The sequence below is a fragment of the Cololabis saira genome, chromosome 19 (assembly GCF_033807715.1).
Source record: "Cololabis saira isolate AMF1-May2022 chromosome 19, fColSai1.1, whole genome shotgun sequence".
NCBI classification, from domain to species: Eukaryota; Metazoa; Chordata; class Actinopteri; order Beloniformes; family Belonidae; genus Cololabis; species Cololabis saira.
This window is the reverse complement of record NC_084605.1, coordinates 23169870-23184821: the sequence shown is the minus strand read 5'-3', so window position 1 is coordinate 23184821 and position 14952 is coordinate 23169870. Positions and strand designations below refer to the sequence as shown.

At 42.1% G+C, this 14952-nt stretch overlaps 1 protein-coding gene across 1 annotated transcript in view; it reads left to right on the top strand.

Moving 5' to 3' along the window:
- The window catches only part of lmf1 (lipase maturation factor 1), a 17889-nt gene extending 2987 nt beyond the window's left edge, over nucleotides 1-14902 (top strand). The window contains exons 4-11 of the mRNA XM_061708368.1: nucleotides 765-913; nucleotides 3159-3224; nucleotides 5997-6164; nucleotides 6516-6693; nucleotides 9072-9225; nucleotides 10432-10615; nucleotides 10912-11024; nucleotides 13923-14902. Coding sequence (XP_061564352.1) covers nucleotides 765-913; nucleotides 3159-3224; nucleotides 5997-6164; nucleotides 6516-6693; nucleotides 9072-9225; nucleotides 10432-10615; nucleotides 10912-11024; nucleotides 13923-14109 — 1199 coding nt within the window. The 3' untranslated portion in view covers nucleotides 14110-14902. The remainder of the gene's footprint in view (nucleotides 1-764; nucleotides 914-3158; nucleotides 3225-5996; nucleotides 6165-6515; nucleotides 6694-9071; nucleotides 9226-10431; nucleotides 10616-10911; nucleotides 11025-13922) is intronic.
- Nucleotides 14903-14952: the final 50 nt, after the last annotated feature.

Here is a 14952-nt window from a genome sequence, read left to right as displayed (position 1 = left end):
GCTATACATGCCCCCTCTGGCCAGCCGGGGCACCAGATGGGGTGGGGAGGATCTGGCCGGAGTAACGTGATCCTTCCACGCGCTACGTCCGGCCAGAGAAGCCCCACCCTGTCTGGTAAAAACATGCAGCCTGCTCACTCCTCAGGTTAAGGAGGAGGCCTAAGCTCAGTGCAGGGCCCTCCCGGGGTTGGTAGAGGATGGCAATGCCCAGGACTGTTAGGTAGGAGCACTGGGTGATATAATGGGGAAAAAATCGGGGATAAAAAATATATAAAAAAAAAAAAACACATTTCTATTTGATGGATTTCTAATTGGATTTGATGCACAGAATAATTTATATTTAACTTAAACTCTACTCTTTTCCATGTAAGTTTAATTTAACTGCATATGAACATTTAATGGGCCTCAGCTGATTTGATGCTGGGAGTTGAGTCGAGCTGGAAGTTATCTGAGACTTTAGATGAGGCTCCTCTGGTTCAGAAATAACTGGAGACAAGAGGGAGGACAGTTGAATACTGCCCAGGGAGAGAATACAAAACATGACATTTAATGAAGAGGGAAGTTTCATCCCACAACAGTATTTCCTGACAGCCCATTCTAACATCTCTCATACTGTATTTCAAATTTGTGACAAGTATTGGATTACATTTTCCACTGAAAGTGGGGTGAGTGAGGATGCATTTTCCCCAGTTTGGTTTTAAAGCCCTGTAGTACCTTTTAGTTGATTTAAAAAAACCCCACCATATTAATGATTATTTGTGCAGGTTGGGAGAGCCAGCTGTTGGAGACAGGATTTCTGTCGATTTTCTGGTGTCCGGTGTGGACTCTGTCCCAGGTCCCCCGCCGCTGTCCCCCCTCCCTCATCTGCATCTGGACCTTCAGATGGCTCATTGTTCGCATCATGCTGGGAGCTGTGAGTACAGCACTTTACAAACACTCAGAGGAGATTCCTGCATATCCGTTTGAAACAGTCTCAGTCGTTTAATGGAAAGAAAAACGAACTTCTGTGGTTCATGACACGAGAGAAACGCTCTCAAATGCGTCTAAGCTTCCATCATCCAGTATCAGTTCGTAGGGTAAATGTCATAGTGCTGTTATTTCTTGGAGCGGCTGTTTTAAGTTGTTACACAATAAGCCACCCAAATACACTCAGCAAGTTAAATTGAAGAAGTAAAACCACAAATCCCCCGCATATTCTCGTTTGTCCTCGAGGAACAGCTATTTAGCTATTATCTGTTGAAGCCAAACAAGATTTGTCACTGCAGTTAAAATAAGCAGAGAGCGACTTCTTCTCCCAGTTTGACCCTGGAGAAATCTGTGACACAAGAACATCTATGAAAGCATGAAAATCACCACAATGTCAGTCTTTCTAAAGTGTTAGCGTCGGTATTGGATTTAATGAGACGGTAAAGAAGCTGACATTTCTAATCCGGAGTCCTGAAAACAACAGAACTGATAACCATTTAAACCCAGACAGACTTTCAAGGTCAGGATGTTTCAAGATAAAAGCCCTGAAAACTTACTAAGATAGAAGTTATTTCATATTTAGTTTTATTCGGTTTGGTCTTCTTTCAGTGATTTCTTGCTTTTGCACCATAAAGCACTTTTTGTAACTCTTGTGTAGCAAAGGCTGCACTGAGTCACTGAATCTTTCAGCATTCCTCTATTGCATGCTCTCTGTTATTTCTAAAATCAATTTTTCATTGCCGGGGGCCAAGTTTGAACCTTTGTTTGCAGGTCTTTCAGACAAGCAGATTGATATTCTAGCACGTATTCGTAATAAAAGTCTGACCGATAAATTTACCATTTTTAAAGGGTATTTTATGTCAAAGTGTAGGAAATAGTTGGAAAATAACAAGACTACAGTTATGTTGAGTGCCTGTTCACACTCTGGACAGATTGCTGTGATTCTACACCAGGTTGTAATTGATCTCACTGGGTTATTCCTGAATTTGTCCCAGAACACGACTTGTGTTCAGTGAGAAAAACCCCAGAGAGCTGTGTGACGGAGGCATTCGGGCCTGCTGTCAGGGTGCTTACCGAATAGAAAAGCAAGCCAAAGATACAGCAGGAAGACTAAGCAAATAAATAAATAGATAAATGCCACCGCAGGAGACATTAGGGACTTTCTGCTAACTCCGGACCGCGAAGAAGACGAACCGTCTTTAGGATGTGGAACACCAGAATGTTTTGAGAATTTCAATTAAATTCAGCTTGGTTTATATTGTGCCAAATAATGACAAATGTAATTTCAAGGCACTTCAACAATACAGTGCAACTTGTTTCAATTGATATGAAGCCAATAAAATAACAATAATAATTAAATTTTCTAATTCTTTTTGTCCGAAAAAAACATTTTTAGGTTTTTTAATTACCTTACATGTTTCGGGGATTCTTTTCGTCTTCATCAGTCACAAGATGGTGTGTGTGACCCGTCATTTATCAGCTGATGTTAAAAGCAACAATACTAATTATTGCTTTGCAAAGGAAACCAACAGATTGCATCAAAACGTTGATACAGTCCCCCATTGAAAGGACACATTGGATAGGGAATATTGCCCCTTTGTGGGACCTCAAGTAAAAAAAAAAGAACTTGAGATGTGAGTTTATTCCCAAAAAACGGGAGATAAACCCGAATCGGCTCAAGAGCAGAATGAAATTTGTACAATCATTTATCCACTTTTATATTCACAACCTTTGGGAACCCCATGCTCCTTCCCTCCGAGGACGGTGGCATCACATCAGCCCTTCTTCCTGCCGGCTGACCTCCAGCCAAAACTCCACATTTCAAACTTGTTCAGTTAATTTATTGATGTCATTCTGGACCGGTCTGAACCTGATTTGTGCATGTCTGGGCGAGCTCCTCGCACAAAAATAGGTGTTTTTAGAGCCCTGTCACTTCCACAGGTGATTAATGCATCTTGTGAGCGCCTTTAATTGATGGTAAATATCAGTCTCTGAAAAGTATTTTAGAAAAAGTAGGAAAAGATATACTCCAGAAACAGTTCCTGACCCTTGAGTGTTTTTAACGTCTTGAGGGAGGGTTACTCAGCCACAGCTCTTGGTCGCTGCATGTTCTACAAGTCAATCAATCCCAGTGATGAACTGTGAAGGTTGAAGATGATGCAAATGCAAATGCCTCCTTTGTTTTCTTTCAGGGTCTTATTAAAATCCGAGGTGACAAATGCTGGCGAGACCTGACCTGCATGGACTACCACTACGAGGTGCGTGTTGCCTATTCATGGTTACTGGTGTACTTGGTGCGTCCTGGTATGGACTGACTCTTCTATTGTACACAATATGATCATTCTTGATCTCATGCTTTAATTAAGTCAACCAAATAGTTTTTGTAATAACTTAATCCAGCTTTCCCACTCTCTAAATTAAAAGCAGGTATAGTTCTTAAAATACTGGAAAAAAAAGCTCTTAAAGACTATTTAGTTGCACCTACTTTTCTCACGATGCAATGCAGCTTCAGACTATGTTGGCAGCTGAAATTGTAGCCTCAGTCAATCAGTCAGTCCATTAACGTGTGCTAACAGCGCTTCGGAGGCCAACATTTGAATCCTTTTGTTATTTCTGTGTGTGCAGGTCAGCATTTACTTGGGTCTAAATTGGTTTCTTAATGTTTTACAGTGAAATCTTTGTCACAGTTATGTCAGGTAGTGTGCATTGTTTATCAGTCAGGATGATAAAGTCTTAGGCCTTTTATTGTAAACATTAAGGGCTCTGGTTCTTTGTGGCTACATTATCATTGTACGTTTTACAAAGTAATCAGACCTTTATTTTTTCTAAATATTATGAACAGTATCTTGCTGAAGAATCGCAAAACGTCATCCGCAGTAGTTGGGTCATTTTTATAGGCACTTTAGACCCTGTTTACACCTGGTATTAATCACAAATGGACAGCCATTGCTGTGCAAACACACCCTAGAACAGGGTTTTTAAATATTTTTGAGCCACGGCACATTTTATGGAATAAAAAAAAAAAGAAAAGAAATGCTGCAGCACACCACCACCCAAAAATTAAATTTTTTCACCAATGATTTTTTTCATACCTACTGCCACCCTCTGATATGGAAGAGTATTTATTACTCTGCTAGTCACTGTACTTTAGGAACACACTACCAACAAATGTAAGTCATTTGTAGAAACTAATTTCTGTTTTGGACGAATCAAGTGAAATTGGATAATTCCCTATGTGCCGTACTATTAGTGCAACACGGCACAGCGGCTAGAAATCACTGTAATGGAAACATTGAGATCCCATTACCCATAACGCATTGGGAGGTTTTTTGGGTCACGTTTGACCCCCTTCTTTTACCAACACGACCCAATACATCAACAATGTCATTAAAATATGCAACAAGCCACAACAACACAACCAGGGATTCATTAGCCTACGATTATTCTTTGATACAGTTAGTTAGTATTGTTATGATCATACATCTTCGTCTGATGGTCATGTGAATACATTTTGACAAGTGTCCTTATCATCTTTACAACACGTTTGGCTACAGTTGCATGCTTGTACATATTTTGCGTACAGATTGCATTCTTCTTTTTTTACTTGCACAACTGGAATAACATCTGGCAGAACTTTATTGATTACAGCTCATGGTCAAGGGGCTGTATCTTTCCACACACACACACCTACCCACCCACGGAAAGTTGTCAACATTCCTGATTATGCATCTTCACAAGGTCCGCCCACGTGCAGGACCAGGTTCACTGTTAAATACCTCACTATTTCTGCTTACACTTCATCATTGTTTCATTATCTAGAAAATGAACAGTTCAATCGACTTACCCATCATGAAAATTGAATTATTTAAAGAAATGATTTCCAAACATACATTATAGACTTGTGCTGACATAAACGCATGGGGGCGAATGTTAATGCCAGGCGTTAACTGGCGTGTTTGTAGTTGTCCACGTGTAATCGGATTACTCAGGACAGATTTTAATCCCAGCTGTAGACGAGGCACCTGTGTTTCACCAATCTAGTGTGTTTCTGGTGATTTAAAGACTTAAAGTAATGTGGAATGATGAACAGCCGTGTCCCCTCAGTCCAGTCAGTCCAGTTTTACATTGAAATGCAGCTTTTTTTTTTTTTTTTTTTTTTTTTTTTTTTTTCATAGAAACAGTTGATGTCACAGCTTTTCTTTAGGTATCACCAAGAGATCATTCACTTTACATACTGTTCCTATTATGTTTTCCACTCTTTTTCCACTTTAAGATTTTACACAGACCCTAAAAAAGCTGTTGTATCTTAAATTAAGTCTGAAAATAAACCAAAATATATTTTTTAAGGTTAATTGTCTCATGAGCGATCATTTTTTTGTTGGGTTAGTTTCCCTGACCCAGTTCAGTGGTCAACGACCTTGATGTCAACGTACACTCTTGTAAACACGCACTCTGGAAGCCGGTGGCGTCAGGTGAATCCTCGTTATTCCCCTCTTCTGCTCCCTGTTAGACCTGCGGAGGAACTGCAGATCTGGTCCCGTCTCCACTCGGGAGGCCCAGTCCTTGCGTTGGACAACAGCTGCTGCTGTTTATCCAGGTCATGATGGTGCCGGGGTGCAGCATCTTGGATTTCCAGGGGTGTTTGGTTAAATGAGCTGCAGGTTCAATCATGTACTTTTTCCTTCATCCTTTTCCTCCATAAAGTTCATAGTTATATTGATTAGCATGCAAGTCCTCTTTTTTTTTTCTTCACCTATATTTGTTCTGTTTTATCTTTCAAACACAGTGTTTGTATATGCATTTTCCGCATGAAAGTGGGGTTGCTTTCATTTAAATAAAATTTCATTTTTATTTACATTTGCAGGTTTTTTTCCTCCCCTCAGGGTGTGGCAACATAAAATCAAGCTGAGAAAATCTCCATCCTGGGAACCAGAGGAACTCTGATTTAGGAAATGTTTGCTGCAGACTCGGGATGATTTTTTTTTTGCATGAATTGAAGGATCCCTCCTCTCTGACCGTTGCTTTTGCAGACCCAGCCCGTTCCCAACCCCATGTCCTACTACATGCATCGCTCTCCGTGGTGGTTCCACCGCTTCGAGACCTTGTCCAACCACTTCATCGAGCTCATCGCCCCGTTCTTCACCTTCCTGGGCCGGCGGATGCGCATGACGAACGGAACATTCCAGATTCTTTTCCAGGTAGTCGCTGTTCCTCGGTACAAAGGGCAAAATAACAACAAACACTGAGGAATGGATGATTTATACTTCTATGTGAAATCAGAGATGCGTGTTTGGCATGCATGTTGCAAGTTACTTGTTAACATTATTATCAGACCTCAGTTTTATTCTATCACTTGTATATGCTGGCGAATAAAACGGGATGTTTTGCTGCTTTTTTCTGCATCGTCCATCACTGTTAACTTCAAGAGCTTGTGTATGTTAAGTTAGTCTGGTTCAAAAGTCATAATTTCATATTCTGCTGCTGGTTTTGGGGTTTTCTCTTCTTTCCAGCTGTGTTTTTATCTCTCTGATTTGCCCTCTGGCCCGTAGGTGGTCCTCATAATCAGCGGGAACCTCAGTTTCCTGAACTGGCTCACAATAGTTCCGAGTTTAGCCTGCTTCGATGACGCATCGCTGGGCTTCCTGTTTCGCGGGGCCGGAGCCAAGAAGGCCGTGCTGGAGATACAGACCGAACATGCAGCCGGAGGCACGCCAGAACCCTCCAGAGGTATCCAGGCTCTCAACTTCCTGCTCAGTAATGAAATAATAGAAGCTTTCACTTTGTCTGATTAGGTTTATATTTGATCTTATCAAAACATGGTTCCTCACACCGTCTACTTGAACTGAAACATTTGTGGCAAAGAAAGTAGTGTCTGGTCATGATGGAGGGGGAACAACTGAATAAAAAGAAATTAGCACTCTGATAGCTGAATAGCTCGCTACACCAGTGACTGCGTTTACATGCAGTCAATAACCCTAACCCGCTTTTGCACGGCCATGTAAACACCAATAACCCCTTTGAATAACCCGAATTTGCTCATATTCGGGTTTTTAAAAACCTGAATGTGACCCCTGGGTTACTCCTTTTAAAACCCGAATATTCGGTCATGTAAACGCCAAACGGGATATCCCGATCAAATGGAACATGAATTTGTTTTCTGCGCATGCTCTGTTCACAAGGAATCCTGGTCTTTTGAGTCCAGGACGTTCTTATAAACACGGAGAAACGCAAGACCCCGTCACACTTTTAGAGTGAGGAGGAGACTAATCACTTCATAAATGTAATGAAGGATATGAACATTTTGGCATTTGTAGACGGTAGAAAGTACCGGGATAGCGAGATTTACAAGAAGATGAGCGAAAAGTTGCCCGAAGCAGGATTTGTTTTGAATTTGGATACAGGAAGAAGAAGCGGAAATGACGGTAATTGCGTCATGATGTTCTCCGTGCGTTGCTGGTTTGATGGAGATATCCCAAATGATTAATCACCATGTAAACAGGGATAACCCTGTTTGCTCACGCATGTAAACGGAATATTACGAATGTTTCAGTAACTGGAATATTAGCAATAACCCGAATTTTGACTGCATGTAAACATAGTCAATGATTGCCCCTCAGGGGAGCCTTCTGTGAAACTCCTGAGTCAGATGACACCAAGGCCATTGGACCGATCCAGAGCAGGGATGAGTCTGCATACAGGCAGGAGGTAGAACAGGTGGTCCAGTGGTGACAGCCTGTGGAGATGACAGTGGACTCCAGGAGGAAACCTCCACCCCTACTGTGGACACTTTCAAGTTTCTGGGATCCACAATTTTCGAGGATCTGCGGTGGACCTCACACATAGACGCTGTCTCTAAGACGGCGCAGCAGCGGCTGTACTTCCTGTGACGGCTCAGTAAAAGTTTAACCTGCGGAGCTGCTGATCACGTTATACTCTGCCATCGTCCAGTCTGTGCTGGGCTCTTCCCTCACGGTCTGGTCTGGATGGGCCAGCAAACAGGACCGGTACAGAGACTGTAACGGGAGTAAGGTCTCCAGCAAAGATAATCCTCCATCCAGGACCTGTACCGGTCCAGGGTCGGGGAACGGAGAAGGAATATTTGTGCAGCAGAAACACTAGTGGCCCCTCTGAGGGATCTCCCTCATAGAATAGAATAGAATAGACTTTATTGTCATTGTGCTCAAGTTACAACGAGATTGGTTAGGAAGGATGTTCCCACCAAAGTGCAAAGGAAGCAATCAAAATAAGAGGAATAAATAAGTATAAAATGCACAGTATAAAAGCAATAAAAACAATGAATGGATAAAGTGCAACAAACTGTGAATCATACATCACTCCCACATCATTCAGAAAATACACCTGTTCTGTTATGTATTGTTATGTTATGCTATGTTGTGTATTATTTAACAGTCTAATGGCCCAGGGATAGTAGGTGTTTTTGAGTCTATTTGTCCGCTGCTTCAGGACTCTGTACCTCCTGCCGGAGGGCAGCAGGTCAAAAAGACTGTACCCGGGGTGAGATGGGTCCTGTAAAATCCTTTTTGCCCTTTTCAGCCCCTGAGAGTCTGCAATGTCATTTAGGGAGGGCAGGGGGCGGCCGACGATCTTCTGTGCCGCTTTTATGACCCCCTGCACAGCTGTCTTGTCCTTCACAACGAGGCCGGCATACCACCACCAACATCTGCAGTTTGGGCATGTTCTCATCACTTGGAGACGCCCAGAAAGCCTGTGTTGCCTGTAGCACGTCTGAGATGAGCAGGCCGGTAGGACTAATGTGGACCCAGCCAACATTTGTAGAAACTACCATCTCGTGACCGAACCAGCCGGGCCTCTTTGTTGACACACTCAGTAACGGCGACGTGCTGCACAGCTGCAAGTTGAAGCTGACGCCCAGAAATATGTCACAGTTTCCCCTTCAACCACTCGCCATCATTCATTTCACAGAATTCCCCTTTTCTTTGTTGTTCTTAGAACGTAAACAAAAGAGAGCGTATCAGCAGCCTGGGTTCTGTTTGGTCCAAAAGGAAACTGTGTCCAGTGTTTTCTGATGTGAATGTATTAATGTGTGAAACAGATGTTTCATGCCTTGTGTTTGTGGGTTTTAGGGATGTTGATTCGTCGAGTGGTGAACATTACTCTGGGCATTCTGATTGGCTGTCTCAGCGTTCCGGTGGTGATGAACCTGCTGAGCTCCAAGCAGGTGATGAACACGTCCTTCGACCCGCTGCGCATCGTCAACACCTACGGGGCCTTCGGCAGGTACAGTCCAACTTCTCGTAAAGAAGCCACTTCGTCCTTCTTCTTTTGATCTTTAGTGGAGCATCGTGTTCCTCACATCCTCATACTCATTTATCCGGCGTCGGGACTGTGATTATGGCTGCTGCTGCCTGACTTTTTAAATGTGAAGATGTTTTAAACTCTTCAAAACGCTTTAACCAAGCAGGATTCTTCTGTGTGAAAGAAGATCTCACTTTTCTCTGCAGGGTTATCCACACTTGCAGCTTTAGTTAAAGCTTTATAAAGCCTTTTCTTTTTGAGTGAGGGTTGTACTGTCTACCTTTTGGGTTTTGTCACACCACTTCATTGAGCAAAAAAAACAACAACATTGTAATGAACAAAATACTAAAACGATCCCACAATGCATTTAGTTAATGTGACGAAATGTGTAAAAGCGGACTATTATCCTCAGTAAAGGTGGGATTTGTCACCCGACTGTTAAGAGTTCGTTAGTTACGTCGGTCTGAGTGTATCTACGTCAGATTTAACATAAAAATATAAAATGATCCGCAATTATCAAAGAAAAGTAATCAAATTTTTAATCGTATCCGAATCATTGTTTGAAAATGACCTCATGAAACTCTGGTTTCCTTAAAAAAAATAAAAACCAGTAAAGAGAATTTCTAACTGGAGAGAAACTATCCGGCAGTCTGACTCTTCAGCTTCTATTTTGAGTGGATTTCAGCCAGTTGAATTTATTTTTAAACCCCCAATTCACACAAAACTCATCTCAGAAGACTACAGAGAAAGCGAATACATTCAACACAAATCCAATTAAAAGCAGCTTATGTTAATTCAGTTATATTCCAATGAAACATTTTAAAATGCACTGATGGTTCATGATAATTGTGTTCATATAATATGAATTATTTACCAACAGCTTTACTTTTGAGGAAAAAGCTAATTTGTTCAAATCTTCCCTTTGTCTGTTTATTGCCTTTTGTTTCATCAAAATGTTTTAATTGTCTCTTTAAACTTGATGGATAATAATGTTTCTTCAGGTTTGAAAAACATAGACTTGTATCTTTATATTCTCGCTTACTGAGTAAAGGCATCGTGGGTCGAGTCGTGGTCCTCCAGCCAGAATGATGTGCTGTGTGCTGACCCCACAAAAGCATAGATGGATAGATGGACAGACGGATAGATGGACCCGACTAGAATCTTCTAATCTTGTCTTGTTCTGAGCAGCATCACGAAGGAGCGTACAGAGGTGATTTTCCAGGGCACTCTGAGCTCAGATCCCAAGGCCCCTGATGCAGTCTGGGAGGAATACCAGTTCCTGTGTAAGCCAGGAGACCTTCACCGCCGACCGTGCCTCATATCTCCGTACCACTACCGGCTGGACTGGCTCATGTGGTTCGCTGCCTTCCAGGTGAGATGTTTTTATTATTTCTTAACAGCTGCAGCTTTTTGCGCACGAGTGATTTAAATACAGCTTCAGTATGCTATCTTATACAGTAGATCCAGTAGATGAACATACAACCCCACCAGGTGACCTGACAACTGGCTGATATTTCCCTTGTTTTTATTGTGTCATTCTTTTTCCTCTCTTTTTCTCATGCTTTCTGCACTTTTCCCAGCTTGCTTCTTGTTTCTTCCTGTCCCCCTCTCTTCTTCTTTTGGCTCATTTCTGCTGGTTTCTAAAACCTTGTGCTTATATTCATGCAGACCTACGAGCAGAGTGAGTGGGTGATCCACATCGCCGGACGTCTGCTGGCCAATGACACCGCAGTCCTCTCACTGCTGGACCACAATCCCTTCCAAGGCAGAGACCCACCCAGGTAACAAGCCTGGAGCCGATCAGCACCGGCGTCACCAAAAGTATTCTGAAAATGTCAATTTTACGATTGATCTTAGACATCAATTGCGTAAGTCGCACTCAGTTTATATGCGCTGCTCGGTATCCTGCGAGTGGGGGCTTTTTTCTTTGCTCTACAGCGCCGTCTGGTGGAAGGTGTGCAGTTAGCTCCAAATGCTGAAGTATGCAGACGTGCATCATCTCTGTGACAATAAAATCCATAACTAGAATTTTAAATAATTATTTAAAAAAAATAGTACATGAAAGAAAGTAATAGTTAATATAAACTGTCTGGGTCTTTAGTGTTTCATTGTATCAGCTGTCGTAAAATTAAATTGAATTAAATCATATATTAATCAAAAGGATAATTAGGGCCCGAGCACCTTCAGTGCGAAGGCCCTATTGTATCTGTAGGAATTTTTTTTTTTTTCTTTCTTTCTTCTGACGAAAGGAGGGCCTTTTTGCCCCCCTAAACGTGCCCAAAAAGTCACCAAATTTTGCATGCAAGTCTGGCCCGGCGAAAAATTTGATATTTAATGGTTTACATTAATGGGTGTGGCAAAATGGCTCAACTTAAAGAAAAGTCTCTTGGCGCCATGGCGGAAACCGAACAGGAAGTCGGCCATTTTGAACATTCTGAATTAATCGCGTAATTTTGGAGCAATATATGCCATTCCTTCGAGAATTAATACGGCCCGAACCGTAACGTGCACCCAGGTGTGTTATAAATCAAAATGTGCGTCTCCATCCTGCGACTACGCGCATTACTTTTCTCTTTCAAAAGTGTTACCGTGGCGACACTAGACGCCAAAAAGCGCCCCCCCGATAAATTTGATATTTCATGGTTTGTATTAATGGGCGTGGCAAAATGGCTCAACAGCGCCCCCCGGAAAACTTTGTGCCTCAAGCCCCACAATACGGTTTGACGTACATGCACGAAAATCGGTACACACCTGTATCATGTCGCAACTTAAAGAAAAGTCTCTTGGCGCCATGGCCAAAACCGAACAGGAAGTCGGCCATTTTGAATTAATTGTGTAATTTTGGTGCAATTTATGCCATTCTTTCGGCAATTAATACGGCCCGAACCGTAACGTGCACCCAGGTGTGTTATACATCAAAATGTGCGTCTTCATCTTGCGACTACGCGCATTACTTTTCTCTTTCAAAAGTGTTACTGTGGCGACGCTAGACGCCAGAAAGCGCGCCCCCCTTCATCTGATTGGTCCATATTTGATAGTTCTCCAAAAGTCACCAAATTTTGCATGCAAGCCAGGCCTGGCGATAAATGTGATATTTCATGGTTTGCATTAATGGGCGTGGCCTAACGGCTCAACAGCGCCCCCTAGAATACTTTTCTCTGCCATAACTTTTGAAAGGTTTGACATAAAGAGTCGTGGGTGGTGTCATGGGACTCGGTATTGAGTCATTGACCATAATTGGTGAAAATTAGCCCCGCCCCTTCTTCGGATTGGTTGTCCCGATTTTCTGCTATAACTTTTGAATGGTTTGTACCGGTCCCATGACACCACCCACGACTTCATAGGAAGTCGTGGGTGGTGTCATTTCTGATATGCTTATGGGGGCGGTGGCCGTGAGTGCGAGGGCCCGTTCATCGCTGCTTGCAGCTTTAATTATATTTGTTGCAGTGTAAACTGCTTATAAAATATTGATATTTTATGAATAATAATCATAGCAATAATACATAAAATCAAAGTAAACATGAGGTGACAAACTGGGACATAATCAGAGAGCGGCTTGACGGAGGTCTGCAGTGATCATAGTGGAGGCACCGCTGTGCCTGTAACTCGGCAACAGTTGAGCTGATGATGTCACATACAGCGTTGGCAGGTAATACAGGTGACATAAGCGACAGCACGGACAGAATGTCACAGGCAACAGTTCAACATCATCAAGATGATAATGTTCTAGCGCTTCCCATCCAAATCTTAAACTAAGACTCCACAGATTGTATCAGTGTGAAGATGACCACTCCAAGACAAATTTCCGTCACGGTCTTTCTGTCCCTGGTAGAAACGTACAAAAAGCTGAACAAGCGAGTTTTACAACGGGGAAACATACAATCGTTTCTTTGATTGATTAGATAATCGATTTGAGTGTGTTGCTCTGAATCACATCGCACTTTTACACAAAAGAAAGATCGATCTTGGTTTAATAAATGATGAGATGTTAGAACTGTTTTCAGGTTTTCACTGCATCCCAAGACATGTACACTTTAAAGGTTTAATATTTTGTCAGACGGACATACACACCTATAATATGTATACTTAGTTTTACACTTCTCCTATGATCTCACAGCTGCTAACTTTTTATTTTGACACCAAATATATTGAAACACATCATGTAGTTGATGAGAGATACTCATTTTAAATTAGGCATGTCATTTTCTGTTTTAGTGGAAATAGTAAAAATAGGCCTCCCGAGAAAGGAGTTAAGCACTCTAATGTTTATATTCAGTATATATGGATCAAATAATGGGAATAAAACATTCTGCTGTTGGTAGACGTCGCGCTTCTGAGAAAATACTACAGAACATTGACAAGTACGTACTAAAAATGTGAAATGTGGTGCAACATTAAAGCATCTCATTGATTAAAACAGCTCATTTATTTTGGGATCTGAACAGAACCTGAAGGGTGCTGAACTCCTTTACACCGTTTTTAAAGACCAAACACATCTGATCACTAATCGTTGTACCTTTTTTGTACTCATAAGTGCAGGTTTCAGCTTGTAACAGTTTTTTGACTCTAGCAAAGGTAAATCTTTCTGTGCTGTATTTTTTTTAAATCCCTTCAGCTTTCTCTGTTTCAGTAAATCTTCTTCACGGGTCCAAAGAGTGTTATTTGTCTCTTCCTCCCAGGTGGGTCCGCGGAGAACATTTCATATACAAGTTCAGTAAGCCGGGCAGCGCCAGCGCCGCTGAGGGGAAGTGGTGGCTCAGGAAGCGGATCGGACCGTACTTCCCTCCCGTGGACCTGGAAGGCCTCAGAAGCTACTTCCAGTCCAGGGACTGGCCCCACCCACTCATACGCGCCAACAGGAACTAACGCCACGGTGGCAGCACCTCAGAGGACGCTGTCATCAAAGATGATGTCAAGTCAGTTTCAGCTCCTTTTTTTTCTTGTACTGTTACAAGAAACGGACGTTTCCGTCGTGATCGACCACATCAGAGGTCACGAGAAGCGGCTCGATAATAAGACCTTTCCTGATAACAAACATCCTCCCAAACAATGTGATTAGAAAGCTTTAATGCAGAATGTCAGTTACTAATAAAGTGCTCGTCTGTCTTCACTGAAGAGCACATTTTGCCCGTGATTCAACGCTCCGATATCATCCTGCTCTCCCTCAAACCTTTGCCTTGACTCTGAAAGTCCCTGGATGTCCCGTCCTCCAGTGTTCATCCGTCTCATCCCACTCAGCTTTCTTCTGAGATGATGTGATGCATCCGTCACATTTGTCAGTCTTCACTCTTATTATGAAACCAACCTCAAAATCTCCCGAGCCAGTAAAATGCCAGACATGAGTCGGTTAGTGGTCTGCACTTTTACAACGCCTTTTAAACCTTTTACTAAGTACCAGTACTTCAAGATGCCCATTTACACATTTACACAAACACATTCCTACCACAACACTTCTGTTATATATTCACTCTCTATAGAGCCCCCCTAAAGACAAACAGAGGTGAAGCAGGGTTACAAAAACAAATGTTCTTGGTTGAACGTGGTCACATATCCCCGTTATTTGACTGCCAGCTTGTTTTTTTTCTTACAATCAAGTTGAATATAAACTCAAAACTGTCTGTGAGTCATATTTCATGATTAAAAGTGATCTTTTTTATTAGTTGTTCCTCTAATTCTTTCATTACCTTAAGTGTCACTTTTGATGGTTCT